This window comes from Hyalella azteca, unplaced genomic scaffold (assembly GCF_000764305.2).
Source record: "Hyalella azteca isolate HAZT.00-mixed unplaced genomic scaffold, Hazt_2.0.2 contig1821, whole genome shotgun sequence".
NCBI classification, from domain to species: Eukaryota; Metazoa; Arthropoda; class Malacostraca; order Amphipoda; family Hyalellidae; genus Hyalella; species Hyalella azteca.
The window spans coordinates 32,146-54,466 of NW_025932119.1; the positions used below are offsets into that span (position 1 = coordinate 32,146).

The following is a 22,321-nucleotide window of genomic DNA, read 5'->3' on the forward strand; positions in this document are numbered from 1 at the left end:
TGTGTATAAGAGACAGCTATTAGAACATATGAGCATACCAAGAAAGCTCTATTACCAATTATTTTTATTTTTTGCGGAAACAGTGTTGTTTTGAGACAGAAAAAAGCATCACGAATGTGTTTTCGATTTTAATTTATATAATTATTATTGCAGTGAATATTAAAATCATTTTATAATATTATTGTCTTGAATTTCCGAATTTCAATTACAGAAAGTTGAACTACGCGAGCCAGAGTCAAGCAAGGAGGATGTGCTCAGAAAAAACAGAATCAAAGACAAAATATTCGAGTACGACCGAGCTTTTGGTCAAGACTCCACGCAGGTATCTGGTGCCACATGAGTTCTATGAGGGCTCCTTTAAATTCATTATCTTTCGTTATATATGCCTAGGCCTAAATAACAACTAGCCTCGATTATGTACTAAACTAGCTGCAGGTTAGCCCGGCGTTGCCTGAGATTGATTAATCCTGCAAATTTCACACCCCGGAATCTCTAATCCGCAGTATCACGTTGCTCATTGAACATAGAACTCTCATTTGACTTCCGATATAAATGGGAACAATTTTTATTTCATTAGTTAAATTTAGTTGCTTCAATTAAAAACAGAGTTTCAATTTTTCATCCACTCCAAAAAGTTTAACTCGTAAACCTGACCGTGTTTTTCACCCCCCTTCAGGAAGAGGTGTACGCGGCGACCGCCAAGCCCTTGGTGCAGGACGTGTTGAATGGGTACAACGCGACGGTGTTTGCGTACGGCGCTACGGGAGCGGGCAAGACTTACACGATGGTGGGGCACGAGGGGCAGATAGGCATCATGGTGCGCGCACTCAACGACATCTTCCAGTACATGTCCAGCAACAGAGACCCCAACCTAGCAATTAAGGTGGGTGTTGCCCAGCTATTGTGGTAGTGGAGGAGTAAGTTGGTTCTGAAATTAGTGATAACCTTGTATTAGGTTAGGGTGTTATGTAAACTTGTGACATTCTTCCAGTATATGTCCAGCAACAGAGACCCCAACCTGGCAATTAAGGTGGGTATTGCTCAGCTATTGTGGTAGTGGAGAAGTAAGTTAGTTCTGAAATTAGTGATAACTTTGTATTAGGTTAGGGTGTTGTGTAACTTTGTGACATTCTTCCAGTACATGTCCAGCAACAGAGACCCCAACCTTGCAATTAAGGTAGGTGTTGCTCAGCTATTGTGGTAATGGAAAAGTAAGTTAGTTCTGAAATTAGTGAAAACTTTGTATTATGTTAGGGTGTTGTGTAACTTTGTGACATTCTTCCTGTACATGTCCACTTTGTCCAGCAACAGGGACCCCAACCATACAATTAAGGTTGGTGTTGCCAGCTATTGTGGTAGTGGAAAAGTAAGTTAGTTCTGAAATTAGTGATAATATTATATTAGGTTAGTGTGTTGTGTAACTTTGTGACATCTTCCAGTACATGTCCAGCAACAGGGACCCCAACCTAGCAATTGAGGGGGGTGTTGCCCAGCTATTGTGGTAGTGGAGGAGTAAGTAGTTCTGATATTAGTGATAACTTTGTATTAGGTTAGGGTGTTATGTAACTTTGTGACATCTTCCAGTAATGTCCAGCAAGACGGACCCCAACCTGGCAATTAAGGTAGGTGCTGCCCAGCTATTGTGGTAGTGGAAAAGTAGGTTAGTTCTGAAATTAGTGAAAACCTTGTACGTATTATGTTAGGGTGTTATGTAACTTTGTGACAGTCTTCCAGTACATGTCCAGCTACAGGGACCCCAACCTTGCAATTAAGGTGGGTGTAGCCCAGCTATTGTGGTAGTGGAGGAGTAAGTAGTTCTGATATTAGTGATAACAATGTCCAGCAACAAAGACCCCAACCTAGCAATTAAGGTAGGTATTGCCCAGCTATTGAGGCAATGGAAAAGTGAGTTAGTTCTGAATTTAGTGATACCCTTGTATTATTTTAGGGTGTTATGTAACCTTGTAATTATGATAAATTTCATGTATACAGTATGTTGATAACCATGCCATGATGTTATGTTTTCGTATAAACATTTAGATAACCATGTAACTATATGTTCGGTTATTTCTTAAATAAGCGTAAATCTGGTGATTAAAATAGTCTATTAATTTCATATGGTGCTATCCATGTTATCAGAAAGAGTAATCGATTATACTGACAGCTTCCTAATTAATTTAGCGCCAATCTTAAAAATAAGAAAAACCTTGTGATTATGTTAGTCTTTTTGAACCTATGCAGGAAGATAGTCGCGTAAATATAGGGATAATCTTTCAAGGCAGGAAGACGTACACTGTACAGTGTAATGAATATAGGAGATGACACAAACATGCTTATCGTAAAAGTATGTGCTTCGGCAAATAAGATTACCACGGTAACAAGGTTTGGGAAACAGCGGACGGGACGAGCATGACATGTATTATGACGCTTGACACAAGAATTTAGTCACTGATGTAATGTAAAGTAATGCGACACGAAGTTACAAAATTATTGTCATTTTTTTGCTGTATAAATAAATACTGCATGAAAAATCCGACTTATGTAAAGCATTCTCTGAAAGAAGTACGTAAAATGAAAAAGTACGTAAAATGGAGAAGTACAGTATGTAACGCTTTGAGTATTACAATTAAGCGCTGTAGAAGGCGTCAATCTCATGAGCAATATTAGATTGCAACTTTGCTATGCTCATAGATAAATAAGATCAATCTTAATTCATAATCCTGAATCGCTTGAACCTATGTACGTCTAGCATAGAATGTTTAATCCTGTCCACCAAGGATGTAACTTCATTTCTTGATCAGCAGTTCACCTCGACTTTCCGGATGCTAAACAGAAGTCCGTAATTCAGACTCGGAACGACATCTTGTCATGAAACGCGTTCTAGTCAACCATAAGGTGTGGAGTTTCTTTTTTCTAGATTGCGACTTTCATCCACAAAATGGAGGGTGATCATTCAATAACCTTCCATTATTCCAAACTGGGTAGTTAATTTAAACTTGAAATGGGAGGTAGGCCTCGTCCGCCTCGATTATTAATGGGGCAATTTCACTTCTACATATGCAAGGTTCCCTTGTAATTCTTACTTGAAAATTAATCGATTGTAGAGCTCCTATTTTTTCTCCTTGCGATAAATCTAATCCATTCTAAAATTCAGTTTAAATGAGGACATGTAGATTGAATTCATTTTTCTTTCTCCTAAACTTGAACAGGCGTCATATTCACCGTCAATGTAATGGATCACAATAATCACTAGCTGTGAATAACAGACTCAGGTTTAGCCTGAATGCTTAGTAAAGCATCTGTGCGATTGTTTATTAGTTTACTCTGCTCTACCGGTATTGATTCATCATCAATTATTCGCCTGGTGACTCGCGTGAATCAAGAAATGTGAATCAATTCTTGAATTATCCAGCTGGGTTATCGGTGTCCATTGCCAACAGCAGTTTGGCTGCCCTAGATAAGAGATCCTCTTACAAATCTTCTCTTCTTAAGATTTGAATTCCTTAAAATGAATTTGATTTATGATAGTTTAACTTCTTTTGTCTTGTGCGTCGGTCGTCTTTTTATATGTGTGGGCATTAGTCCACATTACAAGCATTTTGATTTGGAGCATTTCAGTCTTGCAAATTTTCTTATTATTTCCTAACCTGTGACCCTGCATACGTTGTCGATATGTCCTCACGTTCCTTGGTATCCTTAGTACCAGGAATTTTCAGCCGTTTTACGTTGGGTCTTTGACGCCGAGTCCCATGTTAAAATGGAAGACGCTGCTTAAGCACATTATTGTAGACATCGTGGGATGTGCGACGATAGAATTATACTATTGGTATTGATATTAAAATGTAGGGGGTGTACGGAAACTGCTGGTTTCCAGTGCTCCTATAAAATAAACAAGAAAGAAAAATCCTTAGTATCCTTGATATGTGTTCTGGGCCTATACTTTCAAAAAAAGTTAAGAGATCGTAAGTTCGTCATCTAATTATTGACGGCCTTTCAAGCAAAATCCACCAATCATAGACAGGAAAATAGAGCGTAAGTCCTTACGTTCACTTGACGAGTTTTGAAAGTATGGCCTCTGTTCGTTGCAGACCCAGGTCACGCAGTAGATCCGCCGCAATATTCCGCCCCCGTGTAGGCTACCGCACATTTACCTTTTGTTGGGCAGTTTGCACTGATCATTTTACTGATTCCGTCTAACCCAAACGTAATCAAAATTTTGCATACCTTTTGTGTCATTAATTTTTGCATTCACTAGCATATTGCGAATGTGCGAGAACTTCCCTCGTAAAAATCTCAGTGTCGCCCCAGAAGCCATTAGGCCCACAATTGCTCACAAAAATTGCCCATAATTCTTTCTATTGCCCATAATAAATTCCCAGATTTATTGATATTTGTATTGTGAAACAATCTCTATAAAGATCTATTATTTTCATTGTTCACGTCAGATCTCCATGTCGTACCTGGAGATCTACAACGAGAACATCCGGGACTTGCTGCAACCTTCTTCAGGCACGCTGGAGTTGAGGGAAGACGCGAAAACTGGCGTCATCCAAGTGGCGGGACTGTCCAAGACCTCAACCACCTCAACTGCTGAGGTGAGGTCTATGTCAACACCTCCACTTCTTAGGTGAGGTCTATGTCAACACCTCAACTGCTGAGGTGAAGTCTATGTCAACATCTCCACCTCTAAGGTGAGGTCTATGCCATCACCAACACCTCGGATGAGGTCTATGTCACCTCCTCCACTGCTGAGGTGAGGTCTATGTCAGCTCATCCATCAATGGGATCAAGCAACCACCATCACCGTCACAATCACTATTACTACATCATTAGCCCATTACCAAGTCGTAATTATATTCTCTCAGACACTGCTCATTTTAAAATAGACTCAAGGAATTTAAAAGCAAAGAAAACACCAAGCAAATTCACCATATCGATATTGAAAGCGTTTAGGAGTCCAGCTCCATCATCAGTTCGAAAAAACAAAAAATGAATAAAATCATATTATTATATCAAAATTTTAAGACAGACATAAAACGTAAACAAGACCTAAAATTATATCGAAAAAAACAGGACTAGATTGAAACGACTTAGTCCTAGGGTTCACGAAAAGAATATAAAAGCCTAGCGATTCACTATTTCCAGATTATATGAACTAAACGCATTATTGAGACATGGTTTTCGTTTGAAGATATGTAGAGACCCCAATATTCTCAAATCCGAGCAGCCAGAAGTGGAACCGAGTATTCTGAAATCACTCTCAGATACAGCCACGTCGCACTGTTCAGCATGGAGGCGCACGGAAGAATGAGGAGGCTTGGAGAGAGGCAGGTTAGAACGATAGCTCCTGCCACGGTGTTCAGAAACCCGGATGTAGAAGTTACGCGACGTCATTCCAACGTACGCAGATGCAAGAATCTTGTTCTTATTTTATATTGTTGTGAAACCTAATTATATCGTCAACACGAAATCTTACTGAATCTTGTTCTTGTTTTATATTGTTGCGAAACCTAATATCGTCAACACGAAATCTTACTGAATCTTGTTCTTATTTTATATTGTTGCGATGCCACGATCTTCTCACCGGCGCGAGGTCACCAAGTTAAGCATGCCAGCGAGGTCAGACTGCCATGTAGTCGATATAATAACGGTCTTCACTCTGAGCTGTCAATCAACACACAACTTACGACGATCGTCGCCTTGGCCTGAATGTTTCGGCCTTTATAGCGTGACCTCGTTGGATGGTCCTTGCTTTTCAAGTCGAATAGTGTTGGTCATCATTTTAAATGCAGCATAGTCAGCCTTGTCTTCAAATTAACGTTATTTCGGCCTTACATCTAATATTTAAAGTTGCACATTTATGGCCTGAGTTTAAGTTGTACGATTATTCACCATCGAAGGTTTATGCTTCCCCAATTGATAATAATCCAGTCAAGCAGTCCTGCCTGAGATACTAGGGTAGTGTCTTCCCAAGTTATTCTATGAATAAATAATTTACAGAAGGGACACTGATTTTTCGAAATGGAAGACATCTCTTCCATTTATCATTTTATTTCATTTTTATATCATTTTTTCCTTGTTTAGAGTTTCCAACGTAGCAGTACCTAACATCACTGGAATGCCGTCCTATAACATTAATTCCTCCACCCGCAGCTCCATGCTTCTAAGTAGGACTACTTGAAGTAATACTTCTAAATTGCAAGCGAAATTTCGTATACATGAATTCTCAGTAGCACTTCCTTAGCCTCATCATCTCATTATCTCATTATCAGAATTACATTTTGTTTTAATTTGGCTCAAATACATGGTTATTCCTGTACACAATTTTTCTTCTTATTTTTCTTCTTATGTTAAAAAATTTTGAGATAGTCTTAATATAATGTTCATTTTACTGCAACTCGGATAATTTTTTAATCATGTTTTTATGCAAATCATGAATATCCTCGTTAGTGGGACACGTGCTTGAACCGCCAAGCTTCAATGACAAATACGTATTCTATATGGGTTGATTTTACTCTTGCAGCAGGTGGAGTGCTTACATAATTACATGGACATAATTAATCATTTAAATACATGGACATAATTAATCATTCAATTACGTAACATAATTAATCCCTCCTTGTACCCTGACACTCTTGTTCCTCTCTGCCATGCTGGATTCTTGCTACACTAATTTTAATTAAATTCTACAGTTGGCCGCGCATGATTCGTCCGTTCCTCTGATAGTGGTTCAGAAAACTTTAACCTTTAGTATTCTCTAACCTTTTAAGGTCTTTAACCTTAAGCTCCTTGTCACGCGACCACACGGCGATCGGCCGGTAAGCCCTAGGTAAACGAATTAGTCAAAAGGTTAAATGTGTTGTGGTATAAAAATAACAAAGTATGTTGACGACCATTTCCCGAATTGAAGTTGAATTCGATTGTTTGATAATGCGATGCCAGTCCGATTAAGTTGAACTCAGTGTGGTATATGAATTCGTAAGTTCAAAACTTAAATGGAACCTTTGCGCTGTTATGTGCCTACCCCGCCCCTTCCCCTATTTCCCCTTTCTTCACCCTCACTTTCCTCTCCCTCGTCCCCTCATCGCTGTCACCATAGGGACACTCACTTTGCTTGGTTACCTCTTAGCCCCACACCACGACACCACAGCACCGCACCACACACACCGCCACACCACACCGCCACATCACACTGCCACATCACACCGCCACATCACACCGCCACACCATATTGAGCTGTTTGTTCAATCGATGTCTGTACGCTGACTCGCGCCGACGTCATTGCACCACTCATAATCTCTATTTGATTTGATGACGTTCTTAGTTCACTCTTGCACCATGTTTACGCAGGGCAGAATTGGCTTTAGAATAGTTTTCAATGATGGTCATAACGAATGGGATCAATATTATTTGTGATCGGATCGAACACGACATTAAAATGCAAGAAATAATCACCAAAAGGATGTAAGGAGGAAAACTTCCTTACTGGTAACTGCTTCTAAGAATGAATTAATAATATTCCATATGTACTGATTTTCAATAGTCGTAGTCAATTCAGAGCTGCAGGCGATTACCTTAACAATAATAGCGGTTTCAGCGTTTATTAGGCCGTAGGCCTGTCGCCAGTTCTTAACATCGCAGAACATTCCCAGCATTTTGCGGTTTCGAACTCGCAACTCACTGCTACAATTCTGCTGTGCTTAACCGCCCGGCCTCCTTGCCGATTCTGACCAGAAACTGGCGCACAGAGCTAGGATCGAACCCGCGCCTCTCTGCGCCAATCCTGGTACTCCGAACTTTAACCACTAACTTAGTTGAGTAAGGTTAAGATCGATATTATCGTACATATACCGCTGCAAGTGATTACCCAATATAAGAAAGATTATAATTAATATTATTGTACATTTGACCCTGCAGGTGATGGACCTTCTGACGAAGGGCAACAAGGTGCGCATTTGTGAGTCTACAGCCGCCAACAAAACCTCCTCCCGCAGCCACGCCTTGCTACAGGTGTGGCTAGTGGTCTGGCTATTGTGTGGTTAGTGGTGTGATTAGTGGTCTAGTTAGTGGTGTGGCAGGTGTGATTCCACTACCACTCATTGTTTTATCCCGTGCTCGGTGGTGTAACTTGCGTTTGTTGGTATAAATTTACATTGGTAGTATACGTAAGAAAGTTCACACGCGTACCTGAGTATTCACCTACTGTACAATTGCTGCACTAGCAAGAATAGCTTTGTTCTATGCAAATAAAATCGTTGACAACCTGCATTTGCTCGCGTCAAACTTCTAGCTTCAGAGCATCTCGGCATGTAAGATATTAACGCAGCATTTATGCTGGCCCTGTAATACCTCCAGAGATATTGAATACAATCTGTGCATATTAAGCAATTAGGTCAAGAGTAAAATAGGACGTCATGGTTACAGTGAAAACTCGTTTTCTATGTGTGTGCAGACGAATAATTTCCGGGTTCAATGTTATTCATCATTTTTATATTACTTCACCCAAAGCTGGTGACCTGGAACATTCAAATTTGTCATCTAAAATATCTCGGGTTCTCACCTGGTTAGAGTGTGACCCTTTGTGCGTTTTTTCTTGCGTGTAACATGTCCGTTTTCAAGTGTCTGTTGCGGTCATTAAAAAAACTTTATTTCGATGCAGGTTACGATATCGCAGAAGCTGCAAGGAGGTGAGAAGGCTAAAGTGAAAGTGGGCAAACTCTACATGATTGACCTGGCGGGGTCAGAACGAGCCAAACAGACGGAGGTGAGTGTTCGCCTGGGTTCAAACCTACCTAATGTAGGACCAAGTAGCAAGATCACTTGATTGCTTAAATCGCAAATTGACAAGAAATTTAAGACAAAGAAAAAATTTTTGGCTTTCCATTTTGGCTTTAATCTTAGGGGTGCGCACAGCCTCCGACCTCTTCGGGTGCCATAGTAGAAGACTAGCACCCGCTGAAGCGTCACCTGCCGATGCTCGAAACGTTCCGGGTTAACCGTGAGGGAGTATTCAGTGTTGGTTTCTGTCTTGCGTCTTACGTTTGGCATGGTGGGCATGAAAATAGCTTATGGCTCAAATTGAGAAATGTCTGATCTAGTTTGGGAGCCAACAGTAATAACGCGTTAACTCGTACGGCGGATCACTTTCTTGCGGATTTAGTCAATTTAATTTTTTTTCTTGTTTACTAACAGAACTTAGTGAATCATATCATAACACAACAAAGTAATGTCGGCGCTGAAAAGTAGGCCTGATGTGGCCTGGCGCCGATTCTTTTACTTTTCGTGATTTGCCCATAGGAGATCGAAAAACTGGTCCTTCAACCGGATCTTTTCCAAACTGACGGTAGTTTGAAATAGCTACTAAACCTCCACCGGGTTCGATATGGTTCTAGGCATTTAAAGTCTAAGGAGCTAGGCATTTCAGGAGCTCGATAAGGAGCTAGGAAGCTCCTGAATCGATAAGGAGCCTTATCGATAAGGAGCTAGGCGGGTTCGATAAGGAGCTAGGCATTTCAAATCTGAACATATATTTTTCCATAGCTTTATCTAGTCTGTTCTTGAAAACGTTCATACTTGGAGCGCCAACGATGTAGTCGGGAAGGCTGTTCCACATGTCGGTGATTCGAAGCGAGAAGAAATTTTGTCGCGTGGAGAAGTTGCAGCGCAGTTTTTTTTAGTTTATAGCCGTGGCTCCTGGTGTTGGTTCTTGTTTCAAACTTTAGTAATCCTCCTGGGACCTTGTATAACCATGCGTATACTTATATACTTCAATGAGGTCATCACGGAGAGGTCGATAACAGAGGCTTGGAAGCTTCATAATCTTTAATCTTTCTCCATAGGACTTGCCCTTCAAGCCTGGAATTATTCTTGCTGCACGTCTTGGAACACTCTCTAATAGATATACGTAGATAGATGGATAATAGATCATTGATAATTGATGTTGAGTAACAAATGGAATTCAATAAAAACATTAAATCTGCAGAACAAGGGTAAGCGGTTGCAGGAGGGCGCGTACATCAACAGATCGCTGCTGGCGCTAGGCAACTGCATCAACGCTCTGGCTGAGGGCAAGGCGAAGTATGTCAACTACAGAGACTCTAAGCTCACGCGCCTGCTGAAGGTTCGTAATGCCCATGTGGACGTTTAGAGTGGAGTGATTGTGCATAATTGGGTCTTTGGGGAACTATAATATTGATAGGTATATTTGATTTGTATATATAGGTATATTTGATTTATTTATTTATAAATCCATAAGAAATTATACATTTTGTGCTTAGATACTTACGAAAGACTTTCGAAACTGCTGTATGGCATGAAAATCTTTATGCAAATCAGCACAAAATATGCAGTGATTGAATAAATATTTTCAGCTCCTTCGAAATTAAATATTTTTATTTTAGTTATCTTAATGCAACATCATATGCATTCGGTCAAAACTATTTATTCAGAGCTTTAATAAAGACTAATATCACTATTAACATGGTACTCTTTTCATTGGATGATGGGTTAACCGCAATAATTTTAATGTCGACTTGTATGCCGAATTAACTTTCCTAGTATTTAATTAATAATATTCCATATGTATTGATTTGCTATAGTCCAAGTCAATTCAACGCGGCAGGTGATTACCTTAGTTGAGTAAGGTTAACATCGATGTTATTGTACATATAGCGCTGCAAGTGATTACCCTAGATTTCAACGTTCTTATTACGATCGATGCTGTGTTGAATTCTCCTAAACGTAATAATAATAGTATAATTAATAGTAATTAATTGTACGTGTAATTACAATTGTAGTAATTGTAATTTAATAATTGTACTATTATTATTATTGTTGTATAATAGTAATTATAATAATAGTAATAGTGCAATAATAGTATAATTACTAGTAATTTATTGTACTCGCAGCCGGTCTCACCCGTACGATGGTTGAAACCATACGCATTTGGTACCAGTTAGTTTCATGACCCCATATATCGCGTAGCTTACATTGCCATAATCCCACTGGTGGTGGGGTTGGGGAGGCCACTGCAAAAGTGGGGAAAGGCAAGGGGTGACACAGAGTGGCCATAAAGGAGGAAAAAGAGGTACAGATAAATTAGGTGCTATACTATTATTAGCCTTGTTTAGGAATTTGATTGAACCCCTCAGGCTCTTAGTGATTTGTACGGGGGGAGTGAGGAATGGATTTTGGTAAATTTTTTTAAAATACTTGAACTTTCGGGTAATTATTGAAAATAAAGATAGTAGTTTCCCCCAATATAAATACACTTTATTTTCTCACCATTTGTAAATCTTGTGGATATTTTTTCGAATAGGTTGATATGATGGTGCGGGTGATTATATGGATATGATGATGAAGGTGGAGAGCGACTCGCTTGAGAATCAGGAGGTGGTTGGGAAGTTAATTGTTGCAATGATGGCAGGACTTTAATCCTGTCACCACTGTGAGTCACTCTTGGTGAGTTTTTTTCGGTCCGTGACTGAAATCTGATCAACCGCACTTGGTAGCATTCATTTGCAATTGACGACCTATAATGCAGCAGGTTCCGTCATGTTATTGATTCTGGTGTGAGTGAGTAGTTGTTGCGGCATCACACCCGAATGTCGAAATGCGCCCAAAAAGTGTGCAGGTGGATATGGTCCGTTGTGTGGGACTAAATGGTGTACCGAATTGGTTAAATGTACACGGGTGAAGGTAGGGACCTAGTAACCGCAATTTGTATACTTAGGAAAGAGAAAAACCTCTTGGGGACATCTTTGTGTAGTTGTATTGGAGGTCCGATTGCCTATAGATGCTGTTCTGTCTCTGGATGTCTTGAATATTGGCTTTCATTCTTTGTCACGAAGCGATTCTCTGTGATCAGGACGCACTATCAGGAAATTGTCGTACTGCGATGATCGCGCACGTGTCGCCTTCATGACTAGACATGGACGGGGGTGAGTGAGACTAGACATGGACGGAGGTGAGTGCGACTAGGCACGGATGGGGGTGAGTGCGACTAGACATGGACAGGGGTGAGTGTGACTAGACACGGACGGGGTTGAGTCTGACTAGACATGGACGGGGGTGAGTCTGACTAGACGTGGACGGGGGTGAGTCTGACTAGACATGGACGGGGGTGAGTCTGACTAGACATGGACGGGGGTGAGTCTGACTAGACATGGACGGGGGTGAGTCTGACTAGACATGGACGGAGGTGAGTGTGACTAGACATAGACGGAGGTGAGTGCGACTAGACCCGGACGGGGGTGAGTGGGACTAGACATGGACGAGGGTGAGTGTGACTAGACATGGACGAGGGTGAGTGTGACTAGTCCGTCTCAAGTTCTTATTAGTTAGCGCTTCAAACGAGCATGCGTTAGTTATTGTTATTGTATTTTTCATGAACCTATGTATTCGAAAACCGTATTAGTAACCTGATAACCATTAAAATACCGTATTAGTTTTCGAATAGTAGTGAAAATTACTTATTTGTGTCCCAATAACAATTCAAGTAAGATATATGTTTGTCAATAACTGCGTAATTAATGGTTTTATATCCCAAAGAACCATTCACCTACTGTATTATAGTATTGCAATTGTCAGTAACCTACGTGTTAGATTCACAGGAACCATTAAGATAGCACATTAGTGTTTTTTGTGCACAACGAAATAACGTATTAGTGTCCCGGGAAATACCCGTGTGGTTTATGTGTCACCAAAAACCAACAATGAGCCTATTATGTTTCACGAGAAAGATATCAAATTTGCATTTGGCCATAAAAAAGCACATTTTAATACGGCATTAATCGCTACATTTGATGTTTACCTGTCTTGCAGAAAATTTTCTAATAATAAAATAAATGCTTGTTCCCGGCATCAACGCCGTTCAGACCATCTAATTGGAGTATCAGGGATAAGTAAAAGACACCTCGCACAAAAATAAAAATCACATACACATTAGCAGACTACAGTGCGTGTTGCATATTGAAGTAAGAATTAGCGGCACTAAAATTACTAAATCGACTATCGCTTCATGATCTGTATTAAGATTCAATAGTTTGTCGCTAAAACGGTAATTTCACATGAATCTGTTGTTTTTCGTGGAGCCCAGTCACCTTCGTGTACCCATTTAACTATGGCGAACACAGGAAACCTTCATGCCACCACTCTATATAATTGCTGCCTTAACAAAATTCGGGGTATGCTTCAGCCTCTGCCCCAGAGTTGCTATGTTCGCGTTAGAGTTAGTCTGGGTCAATTGGCCAACTGATCGCAATCAGCGACTAGTCAGAACCTCCTTGCCGACTTTATGGTCTCCTGAGAGTAGATCTCCGAATTTTGATCAGGCAGTAGCCTCTTTTATTTCTATTAATCGCCCGTGCCTTCAGCAATTACTGACGTCATTGTTCCAACGGCAACACTCCTAAGACCATTCAGATGAGAAGTTATTACTGTTGATGATCTCACAAGCATTACCCAACTAACTGAATTACAAATATAACTGAATAGGCGACGACTCAGACGACAAGCCAGTCGAAACGTTATTACGATCATTAATATCTCGAATACTACTGTACTAATTAAATCAATAATTTGTCTGAACAGACGACGACGACGACTCAGACGACGAGCCAGACGAGGCGTTATTACGATCATCAATATCTCAATTATTACTGTACTAATTAAATAAAAAAATACATCTGAACAGACGACGAGCCAGACGAGGCGTTATTACGATCATCAATATCTCAATTATTACTGTACTAATTAAATAAAAAAATACATCTGAACAGACGACGAGCCAGACGAGGCGTTATTACGATCATCAATATCTCAATTATTACTGTACTAATTAAATAAAAAAATACATCTGAACAGACGACGAGCCAGACGAGGAAATATTATTATCTATCATGTCTCAAGTATTACTGTACTAATTATATAAATAATTCATCTGAACAGACGACGACGAGTCAGATGAGACGTTATTACGCTCATTAATATCTCAAATGTTACTGCACTAATTGAATTGAAAATTAATCTGAACAGGCGGCGACAACTCAGACGACGAGCCAGACGAGACGATATTATTATCCATCATGTCTCAAGTATTACTGTACTAATTGAATCAATAATTCATCTGAACAGACGACGACTCAGACGACGAGCCAGACGAGGTGTCGCAGGCGTGGGAGGACCTGGTCTACCTACAGAAGGAGCAGCAGCGCTACACGGAGATGCGCGATAAGGTCGAGCAAGAGATGCTACAGTGCAAGGCGAGAGGCCAGCAAGTCGAGGAGGTTTGTTTACCTTGTCCGTGTCAAATCGATTTAGTAATCAAAATTACGTTCATCGGTAATGTCTAAATAATTTTTCATATTTTCCGTCTAGTAAATGTTAAAATAATTTTCAAGATCGATTCATTCATAATTACTTATTTTGTTTAATAGAAACCTGTACATTCGGTATTACAAATTGTAGTAGCTAGTCTATTGCAAGTATATAATTTAAGACAGGGGTAAGTACTTTATCAAGCTTTTCTCAAATATAATTATTCACTTGGCAAAAACAAAGATTTTCATTCCAACCTAAAGTATTTGCGTCAATGAAAATAGATTAATATTCCCATTCAAAATTATTCATCCAACTTCTAGATCTTAATAGTATTTTTTTTATATTGAATCTAAATAATATATTTCAATCCGCACAAGGCTTAAAACAAAACAATGTAGCACTGCCACTGTATTATCATCGCCTACATTAAAAACGAAGGGAGACTCCAGGAATTAGGTTATTAAACAATATCTTTTCCGGTCTTTCCACATGTAAATGAACACTCAATTCCAATTCATGTCAATTACTTTGTGAATTCACTCATCAATTCAGCAGATTCATTCAATTCAGCAGATAATTCAGATGAGAACACACGCGAAAATTATCCCGCAAATAAAGCAACCAATTCCTGCTGTCAGTCATCCATTTACTCCACTCGTCATGACGCTATTTGACGCAACCGCCCACTCGCCCTCCTTGTCACCCTACCACTCACCCTCCTTGCCACCCTACCACTCACCCTCCTTGCCACCCGTCCACTCACCCTCCTTGCCACCCTACCACTCACCCTCCTTGCCACCCTCCCACTCACCCTCCTTGCCACTTGCCACTTGCCACCCTCCCATGCACTCACCCGCCCAATAACCCGCCAATTCACCCGTATTCTGTCCACCATCACAGGAGCTGCCAGACGCGATCAACAGCGATGAACAGCGGGAGCTGCTGTCCCTGCTGTGCAAGGTGCGGAGTTGCGCGAGTTTAACTCGTATTATTATTGCTTTTCGTTGAATCTAATCAGTTTGATCGTAAATTTTTTATCAATTGTCAAAAGTTCACGTTTTTTACGGGAGGAATTTTTGCATTTATTTTATATGTTTCTATCATCTTCATATATGGTACCCTAGATAATTATAAAAATTGTCAATTATTGGGATTTGTTCACGCACTCCGGAGATCTCGAGTAGGAGTCAAATTTGTCTTGTTTAAATATGTCCTTGATAAATTCTTTCACGTTTATTAAATCATCGTTTAATTTACATCGTTTAATCATCGATGAAAATAATCAAATCAAATTTAATTGGATTTGATCACGCCTCCTGGACAGGTCCAGAAGGCCTGGAGATCCAGAAGATGTGTTATAATCTTTATTATTTAATCCCGCCCCACTTGCTAGGTACACGAGCTGGAGATCCAGAAGATGGAGATGGAGAGCGAGGCTGTGCTGAAGGAGCACGAGCTGCAGCGCCGGGACCTCATGATCCTGCGCTACGACCGCCAGCGCTCCCTCTGCGAGGAGATCATCACGCGACAGCGGCAGATGCTCGAAGGTAGACGTGGTGATGTGTGGTGTTGACGTGGTGGTGTGACCTGGTGTTGACGTGGGGTTGTGACCTGGTGTTGACGTGGTGATGTGACCTGGTGTTGACGTGGTGATGTGACCTGGTGTTGACTTGGTGATGTGACCTGGTGCTGACGTGGTGATGTGACCTGGTGTTGACGTGGTGATGTGACCTGGTGTTGACGTGGTGATGTGACCTGGTGTTGACGTAGTGATGTGACCTGGTGTTGACGTGGTGCCGTTGTGACCTGGTATTGACGTGGTGATGTGACCTGGAGTTGACGTGGTGATGTGACCTGGTGTTGACGTGATGCTGTTGTGGCGTGGTGCAGTTATGATGTTGGCGTAATGGTGACATCGCCGCCATTGTTATGCTGGTGTTGTGGTGACATATGCACCATTTTTATGTTGGTGTGGTGGTAAGGTGACGGCTGCTGTGATGTCGCCTTAGAGGTAACATGGGCGTGATTGAGTATGGCTATTCATCATAACTTTAGATTAAAGCTACGTACAATGTGTCACTGGTCGTTCGTTTTCATTGTTGCATTGATCGAATTTTTCAGTTTTGTTTTAACGAGCGATTCATTCGCTTAAGCGATTTTAATGATTGAATTTATTTCATGTCGGCAGGAATCAAAGGGGAAACTGGTGAGATTGATAATTTTTTTACCTATTGGTAATCATGCCTCAATTATCGGTGGCCATTCAGTGCTTGCCGCGCACGATTGACACATGATTTTCAATTTTGTGTGTAGTGCTATTTTTATGCACAGAGTGATGAAATAGATTTGATAATATTATTCAAACTTTTAACCTGTAAACAGATGAAGAATTAGAAACGGCCGAAATAATATTGTGTACATAGAATGGAAAATTCAATTATATGTTAGAAGTCTGTTTTTCTATATTGTTGTATCTCGATAATTAAAACTTAAATATTTCCCTCACGTGTTTTTGCGCAAAATGACGGTAACCGTTTGAATTTCATCGGAAATTCTCTGCCTTTATCGTGAATTATTAAAGCATTCCGTACAAATAATGAAGATTTATATTTCCAAAAATTCCTTGTAGTTTGATTTCAAGTAATGGAAAAGGAATTTCTAAACGAGTCGACGAATTTCTAGCATAACATTGACAAGGTAGAATTGCAAGTTTGACTGAAGTGCCTCAATGTTCGCCTGCATACAGTTCATATAAGCCTGTTTTTTTACACGGTTTTGGAATAGTTTTACGTTAAAAGATATTATTAATACTGTCCATTACAGAACGAAATGGTTTCCTTGTTGACTTCTGTATTGAAAAATTTTCATGAAGTTTAATTTATTGAAAAGTGTTTGTTTTTTTCCCGGACTTGGCGTAGGAACAGTATTTATTTAACTCGAACAATGATTGTTCTTCTGTTCAATAAATGGTTTCACACGAATCTTGAAACCTAAAACGTTTTCCGCATCGTTTGTTACGTTAGAAAATTCTGATTTCGTTGCCATTGATTACATACTTCCAAGTGTAGCGACCTGTTTGAACGTCAGCAAACTGGCAAGACATTTTAAGTTCACCCGTTATATATAACATCATTCAAGTATTTCCAGGTCATCAATATTCAAAAGAAATTTCTATTATATCGTTATTCGCGTAAAAAAATCATTCTATTATTCTTTCTGTTACAATGTTTTACAGTTACATGTTCACTGTAGTGTTCACGTTTGATCACTTCGTGTTCTTCGAGTGTTCACCCTCGCCCCATTGCGCCACTGTGAACCTTAGCTCGTTTCTTACTTACTTCTATCGAATTAGCAATCTTCTTGCATCTTACATGTTAAAAAAACGGTCTTTAAACCTTAGGTAAGTAGTTCGTTTTACGCCATTGTTTGTTTTCGTGCATCCTTCCTTCGTAAGAGATGAGTCATTTTAGTGTAGGCGATATGCATCTTCAAGAGCCTTGGTATCAAAAGAGTAAAATGGTATGAAATATCTGCAATATTTTGCTTTATGATAGATGATCTCTATGTAAAAGATCTCTATAAGAAGAAAAGAAATTGATCAATCTCGCTACACGCATTAATAATTTAAATAAGGTGTCTAATATGCATTACCGTGCAGAGGTGAGCTCATAATATAGCCAACTCAGGCTTATTAATACCAGTAATGATAGTTAATGCCAGTAATGCTAATACCAGTAATGCTAATGCATGTAATGATAATACCAGTAATAATAATTACCATACAGACATGAGTCCTATTATGCCGGCGGAGCTGCAGGAGCTGTACAACATGTACCAGCAGGAGCTTCAGTACACCAACGTCGAGCGCGACTCCCGCTACCTGAATGAGCTGAACAGCATCTACAGGGTGAGTGGAGGGAGACAGTACCGTCTCAAGGAGTTAATACAAACGATGATGCATTATTAGCAATTTCAATAAGATACATCACATTATAATATCTGTGGAACTCCGTCTTTGATCATGGCATGAAACCACAAATTCTTGAAAGCAGAAAGAATTCGTTTGGGTTTAACCTAGATAATACCTAATCATCAAATTTTAGTTTCAGTCCAATCCCCAAAACCATTAAAGGCGTTCAGACCAAAAATAGCGCACAAAAAAATTCTGGAAGTTTATTTCGTAAAAATAAGCTATTTTTCTCTATTGCTTCCTTTTTAACAAGTTATTGATGTAATCATACTGGAGTGTATGTTGGTCCTGTGTTTTCATTGATAAAACTCATTTTAAAAAAAACCTTCGTAAAAGTAACTGTTCGTGATATCTGCGCGAGTCATTGTAATGTCACGTTAATCATACGTAGAGTTAAAGCCGTGAAAGTAACTTAAGTATCATGTACACTATCCGTATAGTTTTGTAGTAGCAACGAGAGTAACTGAAATATCATGCACACTATCCGTAGAGTGTTTGTGCAACGTGAGTTACTGAAATGTCATGTCCATCATCCGTAGAGTTTTTTGTTTACTTCACACCGATGATCCATAATCTTGTTTGTTTGCTCATCACACGGAAAGGTTAACATAAAATTTCATCTAATTTTTGCCTCCATATTTTAGACAATGGAATAATGCATCGTTTTTGCATATTATTAAATAATGATCGGATAAATTCCTCTATGTTAATCCTACCAGAATACCAAGCTATCCCCTAAATATCAGGATTTCGAACCATTTATTAATGAAGCGATTTCTTTCAGTCTCCCAGCATGCAATCGCTTCGACATCCGTCGGCAGATCACCTGCCTCCCATACAGAACTCCAGCTCCGGGTCAGTTCCAGTGTATTTATTAGCCACATAAATACCTTACATATAAAATTACTTTTTTCTATTATACAGTTAGTAACGCATCTGAATTATTATAGTCAGCACACCAATCCATAGTAGCAATGTTATCGGCGTGTTGAGGCATGGATGCTAGAGGCCCAATGATATGTTTTTAAATTTTGTTCTTCATATTTGGAGGATAGAGTGGAACACTGATAGTAAGACTGATGATAATTATTTGGACTGATAATAATAAGCCGAGTTCCTTTTACTTTCGAAGAAAATTTGATGCTTGGTTATTTGATGGCGCAACATGAATCGACATGATCATTAAATCTTAACAGAAACGGTTTGATATTGCAAGCTTTCTATATAGATGAACACTAGGAACAACTTCGGAAATCTGTCATAAACTGGTTTTATGTTTTTATTTCATCTTTTGTAATCTAATAAATCAACAAATCAAGTCTTTGTGATAATAATTCAAGAAATAAAGTCAAATTTAATTTAATTATGAAGGCTTTAATAAAGTTATTTTTAAATAATATGTTGATTTTAAATTAATCCTTAAACTTTTACGGTGTTCATCAGGAACGAGCCCGACCGTCTGTTCAGAGCGCGTCGGCACAGCATCGGCAGCCTGCAGAGCTTGCGTAGCCCTAACAGGTCTGTTGTCTCTATTGTTATAAACAGGTCTGTTGTGTCTCTATTAAAAGGTCTGTTAATTGTCTCTATTGTAATATATAGATATGCTGCGCCTCTATTGTTATAAGCAGGTATGATAAGCCTCTGTAAAGAGATTTGTTGCGTCTGTATCGTAATACACTGGTCTGTTATGCCTTTATTATATTGAATATGTCTGTTGTGTCTCTATTTTAATACATACTCTGTTGCGCTTCTATTGTAATAAACATAACCATGTCTGCAGAAGTCTTCTCAGTCATGAAGTACTCAGTCATATAATAACTAACAATATTTATAATTATCTATTCATAATAATATATATTCATTGGTTATCTTGTATGTCGTGGTTCATCGCTCACTGGTTTTCATGGTATATCGTACACCATTTTTCATGGTTTATCTCAGTTATCCTGAATTATTATACACTGGAGCGCTGGTATATAATGATTATAAAGGATTTATGAATCTTTGTTTGGCGCACACGTGCCATGGCTATCGTGGCATGATCATGCCACCGTGGCATGATTGGGGCCATCGTGGCATGATCATGCTATCGTGGCATGATTGGGGCCATCGTGGCATGATTGGGGCCATCGTGGCATGATCATGCCATCGTGGCATGATTGGGGCCATCGTGGCATGATTGGGGCCATCGTGGCATGATCATGCCATCGTGGCATGATTAGGGCCATCATGGCATGATCATGGTACAGCTCAGTTACACTGAGAGTTCACCTGCATGATCTGCAGATTTCGCGGTATTTTTTGGAACTTATTTTCATATAAAAGAGTTTTTATTAATTTAGTTATCTATTTACCGGTTTTAATTGTTTTTTTATTTGTAACTTGTGTTCATTGGCCTTCTCTGGTTCACATTTTGTATTTAAACGAGTTTTTTTCGTACAAACTAATTGAAATTTTGTCAATACGGCTACAGAATATAATTTTATGTTGATATATTTACAGAATTGAATTTTGTCTTAACAAGTTATACGAAACCCCTTAAGTTTGTTAATTTCTTCAAACTTCAATGCTTTATCGACCCTCGTATGTCATCTTATTTCGCTTTGGCTGCTGCTCGTTTCTAGAAAACAAGGGAAGAAAGAAGGAAGGGAAGCATCCTCAGCTATCAAGATTATCTTCAACAATAAACTTGGATTCACTTTGTTTTTTCATTTCGTTTTGTAAAATATTGAGGTTGGACATTCGTGAATGTTTATAAACTGTCGAATAAAGAAATTAAGTCCACGGGCAGGTTTCACTTGGTGTTTGGATGTTAATGTCTCTAATATCCCACACCTGTTCAGTAGTTATATGTCTCTAATATTCCACACCTGTTCAGCAGTTATATGTCTCTAATATTCCACACCTGTTTAGCAGTTATATGTCTCCAATATTCCACACCTGTTTATCAGTTATATATGTCTCTAATATCCCACACCTGTTCAGCAGTTATGTCTCTAATATCCCACACCTGTTCAGCAGTTATATGTCTCTAATATCCCACACCTGTTCAGCAGTTATACGTCTTTATTTCCCAAGTAATAAGCAGCTGTTACATATCACCTGATAAGCAGCTGTATACATACCACCTGATAAACAGTTTTGTTTCTGTGCGCACCAGTTCATCACAATTTTTGTTTGTATGGTTCCCACATGATACTCAATTTAGCTTCAGTTTTTCACGATTACTGATGGATAGTTTTGCAATTTCTCATTTTTCAGCCCAATTTACATTTTGTTGTATTTCCACGGGTTTATTTGCATAGTTTTATAAATGTTTTCTGCACTAATGACGTATTTAAATTCACTCATAATCTATATCTTTACTAATGTATTCATCCCTAATTGATCATTTATTCAAATTTTAAAATCGGATGATCTTGAAACCACAATTAAATTATTCGAGTATATGAAATTGTATTAAGCTAGTTCAATGAAAACCAGCAACCGTTCTGAATTTTAATTTCCAGTATCATCCTACATGCCAAAAATATTTATCTTCTTCAACTATTTTTTTTTATTTTGATAGTAAGGACAGACGCGTAAATGTCATTGAAAATGAATCTATGAAGACCTATAAATCATGAGGAGTGAATAGTAAATTACTCTACTTCATAATTAGTATCGTCATCGAAGCTTTTCACCGCAACTGATGGAGATCTAAGGAAACTCGATTCAATCATATCCCTACATTGCTGAATCAAATACTATTATATTATATATTATATCAATAAATACTACATTGCTTATTCAAATACATTGCTGAATCAAATATTTTTTGTCTCGTAATGAATCTTTCCTCACGAATCTTTAGTTATTATTGATATATGTTTTCAGTTTGGTCAATCTGAACATTTTGTTTCTCTGTATTCCTTTATTTTCAAGTCCAGTTGATAAGAAATAGTTGATTAACGCTGCGGTCGAGTTTATGGTGACGAACATTCATGTAATATATGGTCTTTTCCTGTTCATTGAATTACGTATAGCTCATGC

General features: G+C 39.0%; 1 protein-coding gene across 1 annotated transcript in view; it reads left to right on the forward strand.

Annotated features, from left to right (window-relative positions):
• Positions 1 to 22,321, forward strand: part of LOC108680153 (kinesin-like protein KIF19) — a 43,143-nt gene that overhangs the window by 9,655 nt on the left and 11,167 nt on the right. Inside the window, 14 exon segments of the mRNA XM_047884109.1 lie at positions 212 to 322; positions 677 to 883; positions 4,446 to 4,595; positions 7,918 to 8,010; positions 8,660 to 8,764; positions 9,983 to 10,120; positions 11,867 to 11,939; positions 14,134 to 14,285; positions 15,220 to 15,279; positions 15,713 to 15,866; positions 16,508 to 16,525; positions 18,105 to 18,226; positions 19,074 to 19,144; positions 19,733 to 19,807. Of these exon segments, the coding sequence (XP_047740065.1) occupies positions 212 to 322; positions 677 to 883; positions 4,446 to 4,595; positions 7,918 to 8,010; positions 8,660 to 8,764; positions 9,983 to 10,120; positions 11,867 to 11,939; positions 14,134 to 14,285; positions 15,220 to 15,279; positions 15,713 to 15,866; positions 16,508 to 16,525; positions 18,105 to 18,226; positions 19,074 to 19,144; positions 19,733 to 19,807 (1,529 nt within the window).